At 44.5% G+C, this 19,807-nt stretch overlaps 1 protein-coding gene across 3 annotated transcripts in view; it reads right to left on the bottom strand.

Moving 5' to 3' along the window:
• Positions 1-19,807, bottom strand: part of FRMD4B (FERM domain containing 4B) — a 332,830-nt gene that overhangs the window by 153,956 nt on the left and 159,067 nt on the right. For all 3 annotated transcript variants that reach the window (XM_073592115.1, XM_073592114.1, XM_073592117.1), the window contains one exon: positions 17,878-17,962. In XM_073592115.1, coding sequence (XP_073448216.1) covers positions 17,878-17,962 — 85 coding nt within the window. Of the gene's footprint in view, positions 1-17,877; positions 17,963-19,807 lie in introns of those variants that run through there.

The following is a 19,807-nucleotide window of genomic DNA, read 5'->3' as shown; positions in this document are numbered from 1 at the left end:
CCTTAAAGGGAATCTACTGCTGTATACACAAGCATTACTCTAAATGTAAGAATTCTCATTTACAGGTGATAATGATTTTAAAGCCGGGTTTCTATGAACAGTATGGAACTTTTTTTTTTTTTTTTTAAAGGTTCTATTTAAAGCGGACCTTCACCCTCCCCCACCTACTTTGCATCATTGCACTCCTACCCCCTCCACTGCCACAACTGGACATTTATTTTTATTTTTTTTTGTATTATTTTATTTATTTTCCTTTTTTTTTTTTTTTCAATTTAATTTATTAAAGCGGCTGTATACCCTTTTTTTTTACTTTTACCTACAAGTAAGTCTATAATAAGGCTTACCTGTAGGTAAAAGTTTAAAAAAAAAGGTATACAACCGCTTTAATAAATAAAAGAAAAAAAAAGGAAAATAAATAAAATAATACAAAAAAATGACGTCAGCGGCACATGGTGCCAGACCTTCCGGGAAGAAGACTCCCGCGTGCATGTGTGGGAGTGATGTCATCGCGGCCTCGGCCACTCACAGCGCCGGAGCCGCAGAGGGAAACGCAGAGGGAACATGTCAACTCCCTCAGCGTGGACCGGGATCAGATGTCGAGGCCTCGTTCTAAGATGAGTATTTCATAATGAGCTAGTATGTGCTGCATACTAGCTCATTATGCCTTTGCCTTGCAGGTTTTTTTGTTTAAAAAAAAAAAAAACTGTGTGGGTATACAACCGCTTTAAAGTGGTTGTAAACCCTTCCATATACCCAGAGAAGTGACTGGCCTCAGGTGATACACAGAGATGAAACAAATTCTCCTACATAAGTTGTACCTGTCTACCTACAGTCTTCTCTTTCCTAGATCCATTCAAAGTCCAGAATTTAAAAAGCTTGTCTGAGCTGTCAGAAAAAAAAGGGAGTTGAGAGCTGAAGTTACACTCTGCAGAGCTCAATGAGGGCAGGTCTGAGAACTGATTGGAGGGAAGACACATGCCCCACTTGAAGAAGCATTATTTCAAAGGCGCAGGTCAGTGCGATTTCAGCCTGACATCTGTGCGACTTCATGCACAGCTGTCTATGCACCTGAAATCGCAAAAAATAGTGCAGGGACTATTTTTCAACTCTGTGCGGCGCCACAAAGTCGGAATCGCACCGATTTGAACTGTTCCATTGCCGACAATTCATGTGATTTGGAACTGTCAAATCGCATGACAAGTCACACCGATGTGAACAGGGGCTCTATGTATTTATTTTGTTTCAATGTTTTATTCCTTGTCTCCTTCCTGCACTGCCAGGACTCTGGTCTAGGGATGGCCAAAGATGAGTCGTTTTTTTTTTTTTGTCTATCAGTAAAAAAATGTATGGACTCCCCCACCCACACAAATGAAGTGGATGAAGGAATCCTCTCTGCTGTGCATTTTGACAGCTGTCAGAATAAACTGATCAGCGGCTGCAGCTGCTGATCAACAAAAGTTTTAAAACATTCCTGTTCAACAGAGTTTGATGGTTCCTTGCTGAATAGGCCACATTTCAATCCATCTATGGCCAGATTTAGAGGGAATGATACCACTAAAACAATAAACTATCTGGATTGGCACTTTACAGGCATTCCAACTACTAAACTGTATACAAATACAAATTTATTGTCACATATCATGAGAAAGATATGAAAATATATGTGTACTATAAATATCACAGAGTAATCCACAATCACAGATAATAAACAACAATACACAAAAAATACATATTACCCCATTTATCCTTATGGAGCACCCACACTGCTGTATCTGCATCTGCATGCACCACAATAAACTATATGGATTGGCTCTTTACAGGCATTTCAACTATTAAACTGTATAAAAATACAAATTGATTGTCACATATCATAACAAAATATTGTAAACATCATAAATAGCTGTTAAAACAACTGGCGATCAAAACACAAACTTGAGTACAAATTTCTCATGGTCCAACACGTTTCAAGATACTCTCTTCTTCAAGGGAACAGAGAAGATATAAAAGCTGAAAAATAGGTAAGAAAAGATCACAACTAATCCTCTATTTGGAGAAAAAATCATATATGAATACTAGAGAAATAGAGGATTAGTTGTGATGTTTTCTTACCTATGTTTCAGCTTTTATACCTTCTCTGTTACCTTGAAGACGAGAGTATCTCGAAATGCGTTGGACTATGAGAAATATGTACTCAAGCTTGTGTTCACCAGTTGTTTTAACAGCTATTTATGATGTTTTCAATATTTTGTTATGATATTTGACAATCAATTTGTATTTTTATACAGTTTAGTAGTTGAAATGCCTGTAAAGTGCCAATCCAGATAGTTTATTGTGGCGCATGCAGATACAGCAGTGTGGGTGCTCCATAAGGATAAATGGGGTAATATGTATTTTTTGTGTATTGTTGTTTATTATCTGTGATTGTGGATTACTCTGTGATATTTATAGTACACATATATTTTCATATCTTTCTTATTAGAAGGCTCTAATTCCAAGCGAACAACATCCGCTGAGGAAGCTCAGATTCAGGGCGAAACATGTTGGGAACTACGCTAGCATCACCGTACTTATAAAGGACTGTATAATATGAGTCTACCGTACTGTATCACATTATTTTTATGAGGACATAATACCTTTTAAACTGATGTTTGAAATAAATCTAAATTCTTTTAATTGAATTTTCTTGGATTTTTTCCTAAAATGAACCTTAAAAATCCCATAAATCTGCAACTGTACATGTATTTTAAGGACTTTGAGACCCTCCCAGTTCTTATCTTGGGACTACAGAACAATTAGTCTGTATGTTGTGGAGATTAGGAAGGGTTTGAATAGTTGAGTAAAAGAAAACTGGGCAGGACTGACACCACTCTATTCACAAAAATGCTATGTGTTGTCCGCCCACAATACAAAATAAAGAGCATTTCTGGAAGATCAGCAAATATTTTTCTGTACTTGCAGGGTCTTTAAAGGATAAGTTCACCTTTCCTAATATGTTACACCCATATTCAGGGTGTAACATGTTACAGATGCAGCAGCCCCCGCACCCCCACAATCCCCCGCTTTGACAGCGAGTGGAGGATCTTTACCGCCTGCTCACTGTCACAATCTGAAAATGAGTTGCTGTGCAGAGCTCTGCCCACCCAGCTGCGTCATTCATTTAGAGAGTTCTGTGAATGTGAGAACTACAAATACCAACATCCGTTGCAGCTGTTGGCTTGTAGTTCTCAATGAACCATCGGGGTGCTGTTGAGCTCTCTAGTCTAGGTAGTTCTTTGTTGCTTCCTGTCAGTGTGTAACTGGCTGCCCATACAAGGTACAAGCAGGCAGCTTACACTGACAGTCTGCAAGAGCCCTGCATTGCACTCGTGAAATGCTTTGCAGGCTCTTAGTAAAAAAAAAATTAAATGTACATTTTTTACCTGCAAAAAGATAAGCATGTATTTTTTATTTTTTTACAAAGGTGAACTTATCCTTTAACTACTTGCTGTCCATAGGCAGTTTATAAATGCCCTGGACTTCAATTGGTTAAAACAAGCTCCAAGCTGCAGTGAGCTGACCTGATGACATTCTGTATTCAGTACCAGCATTGCTATGAGCTTTCATTCCTGCTACTGATTTCTGAATGAGACAAACAGAAAAATGTAGTATAATGGAAGTAATTCTATTGATTCTAATGTAGAAAATGTTGCACCCCCAGTGCGGTCAGACTTTGGTGCTGTAAATGTACCATCGGCACTCCTTACTGGATGTGAGCGATCAGCCAGGTCAGAGTTTTCCACAATCATATAACTGCGGGCGGTGTCAGGCAATAAACAATGAGCAATATTTAGTGCTTTATGATGTCCTCATTTTGTTTCTGCTTTTTCCATTTACCTAATAACTTCTGTGCAGACTGTACATTATGCAATATGAAATGAACCTGTGTTTATTTTACATATCCAGGTGTATGACTCGATTCACATCTATGCATGTTGCTTAAGCATTTCTGCAGTGCTTTTTGCTTTTTTTTTTTACATTCACTGTATATAGTCAGTTGCTAAGAAGGGGGGTCAGGAAGCCGGCCGCCGTGTCCTTAACAACCGATGAGTCATCAGCTGAATGTAAAAAAAAAAAAGAATTGGCAGCAAAAAAAAAAAAAATTGTTAAAAGAAACAACATGAGGTCCCCCCCCACACACACACACACACACCAGGTCCTTCAGGTCTGGTATGGATTTGGAGGGGACACCCCACGCCAAATTTTTTTAAAAAATGGAGTGGGGCCCCCCCCAAAATCTATACCAGACCCTTATCCGAGCATGCAGCCTGGCAGGTCAGGAAAGGGAGAGGATGAGTGAGCGCCCCCCTCCTGAACCATGCCAGGCCACATGCCCTCAACATAGGGACAAGGGCCTCTTCCCGACAATCCTGGGCGGTGGTTGTGGGGGTCTGCAAGCAGGGGGCTTATCGGAATCTGGAAGCCCCCTTTAACAAGGGGACCCCCAGATCCCGGCTCCCCCCGCATGTATAATAGTATGACCTTCTGCCCCCCACCCACCCCCATCCCACCCACTTTGCATCATTGCACTCCTACTCCCCTCACAATTGGACATTTATTTTTTTTTTAGTATTATTTTATTTATTTTTCTCTTTTTAATTTTATTTTATTAAATGTATTTATTTTATTTAAATTTCTTTCTTTCTTTCTTTTTTCACAGTGGATCATGCCTGTGTAATATTTGTTGAAACAGCCACTTGTATTCTCCATCCTAAGTTTGTGTGATAAAGCTAAAAATCAGAAGCACATTTTGATAACAGGGACAGGACGTTGTCACCCTATAAAAGGAAGTGCCTGGAGAAGGACCTTTATGACGACAGGATCATTAGGCATTATTTTAATGAAAGCTATAGATTTAAAAAAAATGAAAATTACATTTACACTCTTGTGTTGCAGAAATATGCGTTCCATGCATTGACACATGGCAGCGCCACTCAATTTGAATGGCACCACAATGCACCAAGGCAACACACATATGTTGTAGGGTGCAGCAATTCATGATAACACACCATAGTGTGTTGCATTGAAAATTTTTTGGCGATTTCAATGGGCTGCCTTATGGCAAGGCATGTTAACGCCGGACATATTGTGTGTTAACACACTGCATGAAGGCAAATGGGTCCTAACATGTTCAAGTTTATATAAGGTTTACAGGTTTGAGTTTATATCTACTTTTACCGGACTCTATCCATAGGAGATCTCCTGTGCAGCCTTGGAAACATAGTTGTCAATATAGAGTGTCCAATGTACACCTTCGCCGACTGCTCAAATCCAGGAGTCTTCAAACTTCTCAGTACAAGGGTCACATCATATGTTTTACAAACAGTAGTTGACAGAAAAAAAATCTGTTTTATAAATGAATGAATGTTTTACTTGGATCTTCAGTATCCACATCAGAGTCCCCCCTTATATCGGAGCTCTCCTTTACTGTGCCCATCACAGCCCCCCTAATATCAGAGTCCCCATCAGAGCTTCTCTAACATCAGTGCCCCCCCCCCTTTTACAGCAGTGTCCCCATCAGAGTCCCCCTTATATCAGGGACCCCATCAGTATCCCCATAACATCAGTACTCCCCATTACATCATTGTTCCCATCAAATGCCTCCCCTACATCAGTGTCCCCATCAGCGTCCCCTCCCTTACATTAGAATCCTCTTCAGAGTTCCACTCCAAATCAGTATTCCCATCAGAGTTCCCCTTACATCCTTGCCTCCCCCTTACATCAGTGTCCCCATCAGAGCCCCCCCCCCCATATCAGGATCCCCATCAGAGTCCCCCCTTACATCAGCATCTCCTTTACATAAGTGCCTCCCTTTTACATCAGTGTCCCCATCCCCACTTATTACGGGATCCCCATCAGAGTTCCCCCTAACATCGGTGTCCCCCCTTACATCAATGTCCCATTCAGAGACCCCTCCCTTTCATTAGGCTCCTCATCAAAGTCCCCCCTTACAGCAGTTTCCCCATCAGAACACCCCCTTATATTAGGGTCCCCATCAGAGTCCCCCCTAACATCAGTGTCCCCCCTTAAATCAGTGTCTCCCTTACATAAGTGCCTCCCCCTTACATCAGTGTCCCCATTCCCACTTATTACAGGATCCCCATCAGAGTCCCCTCTAACATCAGCGTCCCCTTCTGTCATTAGGCTCCTCATCAGAGTCCCCCTAACATCAGTGTCCCCCCTTAAATCAGTGTCCCCATCAGCATCCCCCTTACATCAATGCACTCCTTACATCAGTGTCCCCACCCCCTTTATATCAGGGTCCTTATCAGAGTCCCCCTAATATCAGTGCCCCCAGCAGAGTCCCCCTTATATCAGGATCCCCCCTAACATCAGTGTCCCCATCAGAGTCCCCCCTTAAATCAGTGCCCCTTTGCATCAGGGTTAACTGTATAAAACTGAAGGGAAGGCTGGAGTTCAGCTTTAATACACTAAACCCAGCCACCCACCCCCCTTTCCTTTTTTTTAATGCAGTGTATCAAATTGCCTTTGGGGTGCCATTCAGTAGTGCGTTGTGGTAACATGCGGTACAATGTACCTCAACATGAAGATATGAATGGGCCCCTACAGAACTTCAGATTGCAGTGAGGAGACGAGGTTAGGAAATTGTAATGTTATTCTATGGGAGGAATCTGCTGTCCATGTACCAGGAAGAGGACAGCACTGTTTACATTTCACTCTCCAGAGATCTTCTGACATCTTCAAGCTGCTGGGAAACCAAGAAAATCACTCCTCTAGTTTTACTTCAAATCCATCATAAGGGCTGATCTAACAAACATGAGGGAAGGAAGTGACACAGTCATGGCTTTTTTTTTTTATTTATAGACGTATAATGTTTTTAACAAGACTGAGGATGTCTTACTACGAAGTAATTTCTGATGTGACCTGGTGTCAACATACAGCAGAACGCAGACTAGGAGCTGGTAAGCAGTACAATTAGCCAATCAATTGTGCTCATGTGCTCACAAGAAGGATGCTGATAGGAGGAGAGAGCAGAGTGACAGAGAGATGAGCTCATCAGTCTGCTGCTTCTCCTTTCACTGTCCAGTCACAGGGTGGGGGAGGAACCAGATCGTCAGAATTCACATGTCATATCCTCTCAGTCACACCTCTGTATGAGCTAGACCACTCCCACATAAAGTTGCCAGGAGTGTCATCCTTGCCCATTTGGTGGCAGTCCTCTTTAGGACTCATTCACACCAGGTGCATTGATCAACTGGGGCTCAACACAAAGACGCTGAAAAAGCAATTGATCTTTATGTGCCCTGTTCACACCATACATACAGTGGCAAAAAAAATGATTTGATCCCCTGCAGATTTTGTAAGTTTGCCCACTTCTATATTTTTTTATCATAGGTGCATTTTAAATGATAGAAGCAGAAAATCATCCAAAAGTCCATAAAAAAACACATGATACAAATGTTACAAATTGAGTTGCAGTTCAGTGAGTAAAAGAAGTATTTGATCCCCCACCAACCAACAATAATTCTGGTTCCCACAGACTGGCTACAGTCTGAAACTCATGCGGTACACAGATTATTCCTGTCAATTTAAGAAGGTGCTCCTAACAATAACTTGTTATGTGTATAAAAGACACCTGTCCACAGAATCTCTTTCTTCCATTCAAACCTCACCATCATGGGCAAGACCAAAGAGCTGTCCAAGGACATCAGGGACAAGATTGTAGACCTGCACAAGGCTGGAAGGGGCTACAAGACCATCAGCAAGAAGCTTGGTGAGAAGGAGACAACTGTTGGAGCGATTATTTGCAAATGGAAGCAGGGCCGCTGATAAGGCAGTACAACTGGTCCTGTTGTACTGGGACCAGACCTCATCAGCTAAACAGGGGAGCCCAGAGCAACTTTATTGTTCATTACTTCCTAAATTAATAAATGGATTTTACTAGACCACACCCCTGCTCCTACTCGTTTACCAGTGCTTAAATTACATTTCAGGTCAACAGAGGGGCCCAGGAAGTGGGACTTTTTTCAGATTTTTGGGGTGTAGGGAGGTAATGTCAGTGCCGCTGGTTTGCTGCACACCTGGTGGGTGGAGGGCTGTCAGGAAGGCTGTGCAGGGCCCCATGATATCTAACAGCAACCCTGAATGGAAGAAATATAAAATAACCATTAATCACCCTCGGTCTGGAGCTCCATGCAAGATTTTTCCTCATGGGGTAAGGATGATCAAGAGAAAAGTGAGGGATCAGCCCAGAACTACAGGGGAGGAGCTTGTGAATGATCTCAGGGCAGTTGGGACCACAGTCACCAAACAAACCATTGGTAACACAATACACCGCCATGGATTGAAATCCTGTAGAGCCCGCAAGATCCCCCTCCTCCCATCTGAAGTTTGCCAATGAACATCTTAATGATTTGGAGAAGAATTGGGAGAAAGTGCTATGGTCAGATGAGACTAAAATTAAGCTCTTTGGCATTAACTCGACTCGCCATGTTTGGAGGAAGAAAAAGTCTGACTATGACCCCAAGAACACCATCCCTACAGTCAAACATGGAGGTGGAAACATTATGCTTTGGGGCTGTTTCTCTGCTAAAAGTACAGACCGACTTTGCCGCATTGAGGGGCCAATGGACGGGGCCATGTATTGAAAAATCTTGGATGAGAACCTTCTTCCCTCAGCCAGAACACTGATGATGGGTCGTGGATGGGTCTTCCAACGACATTGACCCAAAACATAACGCCAAGGCAACAAAGGAGTGGTTTAAGAAGAAGCTCATTAAGGTCATGGAGTGGCCTAGCCAGTCTCCAGACCTTAATCCTGTAGAATATTTATGGAGGGAGCCGACACTTTGAGTTGCCAAGCGACAGCCAAGAAACCTTAAAGTGTAAGTTCACCTTTACAGAAAAATCTGTAAGGTGAACTTACACAGGACCCCCTCCTCGCCCCCCCCCCCCCCCGGTCCAGCTGACCTGGATCACGGCAATCTCCCGTTCAAAGCCCCGGTATATCTGCGCCGGGAGTCCGGGGCTTAGAAATCCCCTCGGCATTCTCCATAGCTGAAAGGACAGGCTATCCAGCTTCTGATTGGTCGGCGCCGCCCTTGCTGAACAATTAGAATGCTCTGAAACGTCCCTCCCGACGAGGTACGTTTTGTACATTCAGCTCAGGGGATTTCTCAGCCCCGGACTCCTGAAGCGGATATACCGTGGGAACGAGGGGGGGGGGGGGGTGCGAGGAGGGGGTCCTGTGTAAGTTCACCTTACAGATTTTTCTGTAAAGGTGAACTTACCCTTTAAGGATTTGGAGAAGATCTTTAAAGAAGAGTGGACCAAAATCCCTCCTGAGATGTGTGCAAACCTGGTAACCAACTACAAGAAACATCTTACCTCTGTGCTTGCCAACAAGGGTTTCTCCACCAAGCACTAAGGCCTGGTTCATGCATTTTTTAGTGCATTTTCAGTTTTCCAGAAACACACTACAGTCCATTTAACATGGTTTCCTATGGATCATGTTCACGTGTGTGCATTTTATGGAAAGGGCCAGGGACTTTTTTCTGGTTTTCGGATCCATAGACTTCAATAGATCAAAAACGTGTATTGAAAAACGCAAAATGCACCTGGTATATGCAAACTGCAACCCGCATAGGTGTGAACCAGGCCTAAGTCATGTTTTGCCTGGGGATCAAATACTTATTTTACTCACTGAACTGCATCTCAATGTATAACATTTGTATTGTGTTTTTTCTGGATTTTTGGTTGATATTTTGTCTCTTATCATTTAAAATACACCTATGATAAAAATGATAGACCCTTCTTTTCTTTGTAAGTGGGCAAACTTCCAAAATCTGCAGGAAATCATATAATTATTTTCCCCACTGTACACAATGCAGACATCCTAAAAAATGTTATGCAGCGCAACACACAAAAAATGTGCAAAAACACAAATTTGAGTGGAGTACTGAGGCAGGGTTCTGGGATGTTTTTAGGAAGCTATGCCCCTGCCACCAGCCAAGATCTGCCTGCATAGCATAGAGAAGCATAGCGACCTAGTGATGACATCACTGAGTCTGAACTAAGGTATGGAATGAAAATGGAAACGTTTTATTTTAAAATGTCATGTAGGCAAGGGGAACCAAGAAAAGAAAAATATAAGCAGATTAAATGTCAACTTCAAAATGTATCTATATTCTCAACACTCTAAACTGCTACATTTGAAGGAGCACTAGTTCTGTTGAAAAACAACAGATTTACTGTTTGGATCACCAGACGAAATTAGGGGAAAGAAAGCCTAAAAAAGAAAACGAATGCAGCCATCACATCTAAGAATTGGTAAGCTGCCATATAATAAATGTTTGCTTTTGGGTGCAATACTGCTTTAATTGTCTTATATGTTGTAAGAAAATTCTTCTGTGTTTGTTCTGGTGACCACTGTCACCAAGGCAGAAACTGGTGGAGAATCCAAGATGTCATAGTTGTCACCAGTACAGAAATAGATGGAAAACCCTCAATGGGAATTTCCCCTCACTTTGGAGAGACTGTCTTCGACTTCCTGTTTTGTCACCCTGACAGTAAGTGAGAAGAAATCTCCCCAATGGGACACAGACAGGGATTCTAACCCTTCCCTACTCTATCTTGAAAAAATGTACTTTACTGGCTTACTTCCGGCAATAAAAGAAGTTGTTAAGAAGATGATCCACAGTAAGTGCAGATAACACTAGAAAAGAACTTTTCAAGGCTTTGTGTGATAAGTGTAATTATCTTCCAGTCCGGCCGGTATGGGTGTACCTGAGCGCTGACGCAGTGCAGGGACTGCAGATCATCTAGGAGGAGGAACCAGCTCAGTCAGTGAATGCAGATTCTTGTGGAGCGACCTTCACCCCGCTCAGTTACTGCATCTTACAAATCTTAAATTGGACTGACAGTATCATTTACCATGCCGAGCGCTGTGCATCTGTAACCGGCTGGTCTGTGTGTAAGCCGGGACTAAGCTGCCAAGATCCCAACTCCTGTTTACGGAAAATTGTTCAGATTTACAGAGCGTCACGGTTGAAAAAGCGGACAAGTCCATCAATTCAGCCGTGTGGATTTCTGGGTAGAATTCACAGGTGACACTTGTCATAAACCTAACAATGACAAATGGCTTACATAGGTTATAAGATTAACCTGTTAAAGGCCTGATCTATCCAACTCCACCATAAACTAAAAGTTTTATTCCTTCAGTCTGCTTCCTATACTCTGCTTAACTGCTTCATGCATGCAATGTAACTGCAATAGTTCCTGCTGGAAGAACGGATTGTCCTTGATAGCGTGGGAACTGGACTGTGAAAATCAGAAATGAGTCGACGGGCCTGTACCGCTAAAATGACTCCCAGTGGAGCGCTGTAAATACAGCATTGTTCCTGCAAGATTAACACTTGATAGGCTGAGCCAAATATAAGAGCCAAAGCAAAAATTATACATTTGGCTGCTGGATAACGGCTGGAAGATTGAGTTGCTGCTGGGACAGAGGGGGCTGAGCTGTTGAGTTGGTACTAGGGCAGGGGGAGGGGGGGGGGGAGCTGAGCTGCTGAGTTGCTGCTGGGAAAGGGAGAAGGGTGGGCTGAGTTGCTGCTGGGGCAGGGAGAAGTGGGGGGCTGAACTGCTGAGTTGCTGCTGGGACAGGGGGGGGCTGAGTTGCTAATGGGACAGGGAGAAGGGGGGGGCTGAGCTGCTGAGTTGCTGCTGGGACAGGAAAAAGGGGGGCTGAGCTGCTGAGTGGCTGCTGGGACAGGGAGAAGGGAGGGCTGAGCTTCTGAATTGCTGCTGGGACAGGGAGAAGGGGGAGGTGGTGCTGAGCTGCTGAGTTGCTGCTGGGACAGGAAGAGGGGGGGGCTGACCTGCTGCTGGGGCTGGGACAGGGAGAAGTGAGTGCTGAGCTGCTGAGTTGCTGCTGGGAAAGGGAGAAGGGGGTGCTGAGCTGCTGGGACAGGGAGAAGGGGGGGTTGAGCTGCTGCTGGGACAGGGAGAAGGGGGGGCTGAGCTGCTGAGTTGCCGCTGGGACAGGGAGAAAGGGGGGCTGGGCTGCTGAGTTGTTGCTGGGACAGGGAGTGCTGAGCTGCTGAGTTGCTGCTGGGAAAGGGAGAAGGGGGGCTGAGCTGCTGAGTTACCACTGGGACAGGGAGAAGGGGGGGGCTGAGCTGCTGAGTTACTGCTGGGACAGGGAGAAGGGGGGGCTGAGTTGCTGCTGGGACAGGGAAAGGGGGGCTGAGTTACTGCTGGGACAGGGAGAAGGGGGGGCTGAGTTACTGCTGGGACAGGGAGAAGGGGGGGCTGAGCTGCTGAGTTGTTGCTGGGACAGGGAGAAGGGAGTGCTGAGCTGCTGAGTTGCTGCTGGGAAAGGGAGAAGGGGGGCTGAGTTGCTGAGTTACTGCTGGGACAGTGAGAAGGGGGGACTGAGTTGCTGCTGGGACAGGGAGAAGGGGGGGTTGAGTTGCTGTTGGGACAGGGAGAAGGGGGGGCTGAGTTACTGCTGGGACAGGGAGAAGGGGGGCTGAGTTACTGCTGGGACAGGGAGAAGGGGGGCTGAGCTGCTGAGTTGTTGCTGGGACAGGGAGAAGGGAGTGCTGAGCTGCTGAGTTGCTGCTGGGAAAGGGAGAAGGGGGGCTGAGTCGCTGAGTTACTGCTGGGACAGGGAGAAGGGGGGGCTGAGTTGCTGCTGGGACAGGGAGAAGTGGGGGCTGAGCTGCTGAGTTGTTGCTGGGACAAGGAGAAGGGAGTGCTGAGTTGCTGCTGGGAAAGGGAGAAGGGGGGCTGAGTTGCTGAGTTACTGCTGGGACAGTGAGAAGGGGGGGCTGAGTTGCTGCTGGGACAGGAGAGAAGGGCGAGCAGAGCTGTTGAGTCACTGCTGGGAGAGGAAGGCTGGGAGCAGAAAGAACTGAGCTGCTAAGTTAATGCTGGGATAGGGGAGCAGGTAGAGCTGGGCTGCTAAGTCATGGCTGACAAATGGAGCAATGGGAACTGAGCTGCTGAGTCACTGCTGGAATGGGGGAGGAGGTAGATGTGCGCAGCTAAGTCACCGTTTGGATGGGAGAGCAGGGGGAGCTGAGCTGCTGAGTCACTGCTTGTATGTGGGAGCTGAGCTGCTGAGCCACTGCTAGCAGGGGGCAAAATGAATGAGCTGCCTTAACCAGTGCATCTCAACACACAAAAACAAGCGTGCTAATACCTGCAAAACTCAGAATGGCCCCTTATAGCTTATTTACTGCTTGTTAAGAATATGTACATACTTGAATGTCTATAGCTCATTGAATCTCGTATTCCATATAATTAAGTATATTTACAAACTTCATTATTTTGGCGCCATGCCATACAATAGTAAGTTAGCCAGGAAGGTAAAGGCCTGTCGGAGATTAGCAGAAAGTATAAATTAGTGCGGTTTTCTCCATTACATGTACTCAGCTCAGGTAAACATCAAACACATAGCAGGACCTTTTGAACAGGTCGGACTTAATCTGAGGGCAAACATGTAGAAACACAATCCCCTTCCTCTGCTGAGCCCCGCTGGCTGCATCCAACATTTATTATAATGCTGTCACTGTTTATGGGTCTCCAACCTTACTGCAGGCTGGATAAAGAAATGATTGTGCATTAAACCTGGGCAGGATCGTCTCTGAACTGACTTCCAAGTATATGAAGTGATAAAAGAAGATGATGGGAAGCTCCGGATCTCTTGTTCCTTCTTTGTCTGCCATCCAGCATTCTAAAAGCAGAACTGTCCAAGAACATGACTGAGCCTATAAACCTTATCATATTGATGGGCCACCCCTAGATGTACTGCGCCTCAGACATGCGAGACACATGCAGCACTATTCAATACAATGCCATAAATGGGAGTAAGATGACGCATTTCTGAATAGCATCAATAGAATTGGATAAAAGCTATCTGACAGACAATCAGCTGCTGATAACCAGACAGGCAGGGTGGTTAGTCCCCGTTCACACTACTGCCCCTACTCAAATTAATGGGCTGCCCCAATGCAACATACGTTAATGCTTAACACATAACACAACATAACTCATTTGTGCTAGTACAGTTTAACAATGTGAATGTGGCCTTACACCACTGAAGACCTGCATACCATGAGATTTTATGATCAATGATGAACTTTAGATCAGTGTTTTTCAACCAGAGTGCCATCTGGGTTCTCCTGGGGCACCGCAAGCATTGGATCCAGTTTGCCCTTGATCAGTGTTATGAGTTGCCATGGTGCAGGTAGGCTGAACGCCAGCACAATAACAACCAATGATGCTCTAGGGCCAGGATGCATGATGTCACTCATTGTTATGGTGATGGCAGCTAGCTTGCCCGTAGTATGGCAATGCATGACTCTGATTCAGGAGAGGCGGCATTCAGGAAAAGATGGGAGTCCATCTCCTCCATACCTCCTCCACCTCCCGTTCCCTGCCGCGCTGCTGGAGCCAAAAAGTAGGACTATGATGTGCAGTAGGGACTGTGTGATTGGGGGCTCTGTGATGAAGGGGACTCTAGGGGGGGGGGGGGCCTTTTATGTATAGGGGAGACTCTAATGTGATGAGAAGTTCTCATGTACAGGAGGGCCTCTGATGTATAGGGAGGCTCTGATGTGATGGGAACCACTGACATGAGGTAACTCTAACGTGAAGGGTTGACTCTGATGTGATAGAGGAACTTTGATGAGTTAAAGGAGTGGCTCTGATGTGATGGGGGAACCACTGACATGATGAGCGGACTCTAACAGGAAGGGGGACCTCTGAGTTGAAGGGGTGACTCTGATGTGATGGAGGGACCTTTGATGTGATTTGGGAACTCTGATGTGAAGGAGGGCCACTGATGTGAGGGGGGATTCCAATGTGAAGCTAATTCCATCAAAGCAGTTGTCTGTATGGTCTCAGGATCTGATTTCTCATTGATAAGTAACATTACAGGTACTTATATAGTGATGTCAATTTACACAGCACTTCACATATTGTACATTCACATCAGTCCCTGCCCTCAGGGACCCTACAATCTAAGGTCCCTAACTCACTGGAGGAAACCAGAGTACCCAGAGGAAACCCACAAAGGCACAGGGAGAACATGCAAACTCCAGGCAAGTAGTGCTGTGGTTGGGATACAAATCCTGGTGCTGTTAGGCAGAAGTGCTAACCACCTAGCCATAGTACTGCCTGGACCCCCAAAAGCCTGTGTACACACTGTGTGTTGGCAAAGGGCCTTTGAGAGATGTTGTTCTGGGGAGGGGTGTCTTAATAGGTTAAGTTAATAGGAACTGACCTCCCACCAGTTGCTCCTGCAAGGATTTTACAGGCCTGGTGATGATGTCAGAGGGAGTAATAAAAGCTGCTTATCCTTTCAGGAACAAGGTAAAAGAAAAACAATGGTGGGACGTGATCTAGAAGAGAAAAGGGAGGGTTGGGGGTAAATTTCAAGTGATTGTAACGGTTCGTTTTTTTTTTTTTTAAATAACAAACATATCATACTTACCTCCACTGTGCAGCTAGTTTTGCACAAAGTGGCCCCGAACATTCTGTTCTGGGGTCCCTCGGCGGCTCTCGCGGCTCCTCCCCGCATCAGATAACCCCCTAGGAGAAGTGCTCTCCCCAGGGGGTTACTTTGTGGGCACGCTTCTGATTACGGCATTCGGTGCCCATAGCCGCCGAATGTATGACTCAGCTCCGCCCCCCCAACGCCCGCGTCATTGGATTTGATTGACAGCAGCGGGAGCCAATGGCTGTGCTGCTAAAAGGTGACTGAAAGGTGTTTTATCACCTTAATGCATAGGACGCATTAAGGTGAAAAAACATGAAGGTTTACAACCCCTTTAAGCAATGCCTGGACTGGACCCCCCCTCCCCACACACACACACAAAATGATCCACAGAAGATTGCTTTCCAGAGGATGGTGAAAGGAGGTTTACAGGCTCTACCACTGACACCCCCCTGATGCTTTTTTTTTTTTTTTTTACTGCTGAGTGATTTCGCACTGCAGGACTGAGCCAAGTACCTGGCTCACGGTTGCGGCAGGGCCGTCTTTATAGCATCATCACCCCTTTGGCAAAGTAATGCAGTCGGGCCCCTACCAGCCTGCCCCAATTTTTGCACCTACTCTCAATAATAAAAAGCAACAGCAGTAGTAAGATGCTCTGTCTTGGGGATTCTTCCTTATTCTCTGCAAGGAGCTGGAAGAACACTGGAAATAATGTTGGGGGGGGGGGGGGGTAGAGGGGTGGGAGAACTATTATTCCGATTTAGCCCTGTGATCCACTGCTGCCGTCCCCACAACCCAGATTCTGGGACACGGGCATCCCGGGACAGCTTAGCAAAAATTATGACTGTCCCAGAAAATCCGTGGATAGTTGGCAGGTATGAGGTAATGCAAGATTATCATGGGGCCCACATGCACCTGGGACCCTTGGACAGTGATCATCCTCATTCATAGAAGAGTTTGACAGGTGATGCCGCCTGTCAAACTCGGCTCAATGTCTAATCTCATGAGCAGCACCACTTGTAGGTGGGCAGTCAGGGGGGCTGTCAAAACACACGTAAACTACTAGTTTATACCACCCCCCTGGCCACCCATGTGAAAAGGGCCTTAAGCCTGGTACACACAATGAGATTATCGGACGAATGATCGTCCATTGTTTTTTTTTTTGCATGCTAATCTCATATCAAAAATAAAGAGGTTTCTAAACTTCCGAAAATTCTCGTATGACAGAATATAACGTCGGAAGTGATGTAATGTATTGTATTGTATTCTTTAATTTCCGAGCATGGGTGGTCTTGCTCTTCCATTTGTTTTCAGACGAATACTGTCCTGATTAAACAAAATCGTATAATCTGGTATAGTAAGGCCCCTTTCACACTGGGGCGGTTTTCAGGCGGTATTGCGCTAAAAATACCGCCTGCAAACCGCCCCAAAACAGCCTCCGCTGTTTGTTCAGTGTGAAAGCCCGAGTGCTTTCACACTGAAGCGGTGCGCTCGCAGGACGGTAAAAAAAGTCCTGCGAACCGCTTCTTTGGAGCGGTGAAGGAGCGGTGTATTTACCGCTCCTAAACCGCTCCTGCCCATTGAAATCAATGGGACAGCGCGGATATACCGCGGCAATACCGCGGCTATAGCCGCGCTGTACGAGCGGATTTAACCCTTTTTCGGCCGCCAGCGGGGGTTAAAACCAAACCGCTAGCGGCCGAAAACTGCTGCAAGAACGACGGTACAGCAGCGCTAAAAATAGCGCTGTTGTACCGCCGACGCCTCCACCGCCCCAGTGTGAAAGGGGCCTAAGAGAAATTTTATTTGTGTGTGTCCCTTCGGATAATTTCGGATGAACTGTCGTGATCGGCTCTCGAAAGCTGTGTACTAACGATCAGATTAACGTACGATCGTTTTGAAAGCGATATTTTTCATCTGATTTTCCGATCGTGTGTACTAGGCATTAGGGAGAGAGATAACATGAAAAACTAAGATAGGCCACAGAGGGTGCAAATTCACACGATTCACCCATCAACACAGACAGTGCTGACAGGGGAATCCCTCCTGCTGAGACATTGTCTTCTCCTGGCGGGAGAGTGGGGGGGGGATGAGGGGGATAAGCCGTTTCAGCTGGCAGCTATAGCAGCTGCTAGCGATAATCGCAAATAAATCCGACAGGTTGGTTGTACCCAAGTTGATCGATTTGAGCCTGCCCACAAATGGCTCAAATCTCGGCTGGTTCAGCACAGTGTATGACCAGCTTTAATCTTGCAGAAAATGTCAAATAGAAATGATGATGGGTGATTGGACACCTTTGTAGGTAGAGGATATAAAACAATGGTCTAATATCAATGGCCAGGGACATGGGGTATTATAAATAAATAAATAAATATTACCTTGAACAAGCAGGCCTTGGCATTCAGGAAGAACAATTCAACGGTTGTCACCTCCTTCAGAAATGTTATACTTTCGATGTAAAACCTGTAAGAAGAAAGCAATACGAAACAAGTGATTTATGGGAATAGATGAGGTCTGCTCACAGCCCATAACTGGGAGAGGCATTTATAGTTGTTACAGTCGAAAAAACTATTGTGGAACACAACCATTGTTCTGACAAAAGGTGTGCCCGAGAACAAAGAGCAAACACAAAGTAAATACTAGTACTAGAGTATTCTTTATAATAATTCTTATGTTTTGTGTACAGGTCTCCTTTAACCGCTTGACCTCCAGGAGGATTTACCCGATTTATGACCGGGGCGTTTTTTGCTATACAGCACTGCGTGCGCTACTTTAACTGGCAATTGCTCGATCATACAACTCGATAAATGCAATATTTTTTGCATTTTTTTTCACACAAATGGAATTTTCTTTTGGTGGCATTTATTCAACACATTTTTTTTATTTTTTTGCTATATGAAGGAAAAATACCAAAAATTAAAAAAAAACAAGTTTTTCTTTTTTTCTGTTATCAAATTTTGTTAACTAATGATATTTCTTCATAAATTTAGGCCAAATGTATTCTGCTAATTTTTTTGGGGTAAAAATACCCCAAATCAGCATATATTATTTAGTCTTTGTGAAAGTTATAGTCTACAAACAACTGGCATATACAGTATATTTGAAAATTGTTCAGTTCTGATGTACTGACAGCCTATCTCAGTTCTTGAGGCCCTAAAATGCCAGGTCAGCACAAATACCCCACAAATTACCCCTTTTTGGAAAGTAGACAGTCGGTATTTAGTAAGAGGCATAGCGATTTTTCTGAAGTGGAAAATTTTTTTGTCACAATTTTTAAATTTTTGGGAAAATAAAGGAAATAAATAAAAACATTTTTTTTTTTTCAAATTTTTTTCCCCATGCTGTCACCAGTGCAGTACAGCGTCCATCATCAGGTGACTGGTGTGGTGGTGATAAGGGATACTGATCAGTGACAGTTTGTAAAAATACCAAAAACAAAGTAAATCATCTTTTATTCAAATTTTTCTTTTTATTTTCATAATTTTTTCTTCTTTTTTTACTATTTTATTTTTTAATATGTTTTTTTTTTTTTTTTTTTTACATCCTGTCATCAGAGTACTTCAGTGTCACCATAATGCCACTGTAGGTCTCTGGGGGGATGATTAGATATGTTTTCATTTTTTATTTTTACACTATTATAGCTTATAACAGTGATGAGCACTGATATACGCAATAGTTTTAACTGTCATGAATTGTTTTCAATCATGACAGCTTGCTTACTATTGCGATCTGTGTTTGGCTACAGCTATCACATGGTACAGGGTGCTGTGATTGGCCCAGGTACCATGTGATCGCCGTGGGCCAATCACAGCATCACAATAGTAAGCAAAACAGTCATGAATTGAAGTCATTCATGTCAGTTTTGTTTACATTGTAACCATGTGATCGCTATGATCAATGATAGCGATCACATGATACCCCGGCCACTCACAGCAACAAACCGGTACGTTGCAGTGTCTACAGCTGCTGCTGGTCGGCAAGTAAAGTGCTAAGGCAGATAATAAGTTAAAGGGACCCTGTCGCCAGACCACTCATTTCAACAGCAATCTTTCACACTGGAGACTTTGGCCGGTGTGAATTGTAGCAGCTGGAATCTTCTGATTCCTTCTGCTGCCCTGAGCAGCCATATGCAGCTGCCAGCCCCATTCACTATAATGACAGTTTGCGGAGGCCACAAGTATTTGCAGAAATGACACTTTGCTACAATGTAAAGTAGTGAGTGTACAGCTTGTATAACAGTGTAAATTTACTGTCCCCTCAAAATAACTCAACACACAGCCATTAATGTCTAAACCGCTGACAACAAAA

The sequence above is a fragment of the Aquarana catesbeiana genome, linkage group LG07 (genome assembly GCF_042186555.1).
Source record: "Aquarana catesbeiana isolate 2022-GZ linkage group LG07, ASM4218655v1, whole genome shotgun sequence".
NCBI classification, from domain to species: domain Eukaryota; kingdom Metazoa; phylum Chordata; class Amphibia; order Anura; family Ranidae; genus Aquarana; species Aquarana catesbeiana.
The sequence above is the reverse complement of the archived record's forward strand: the minus strand, read 5'-3'. Positions and strand labels throughout refer to the sequence as shown.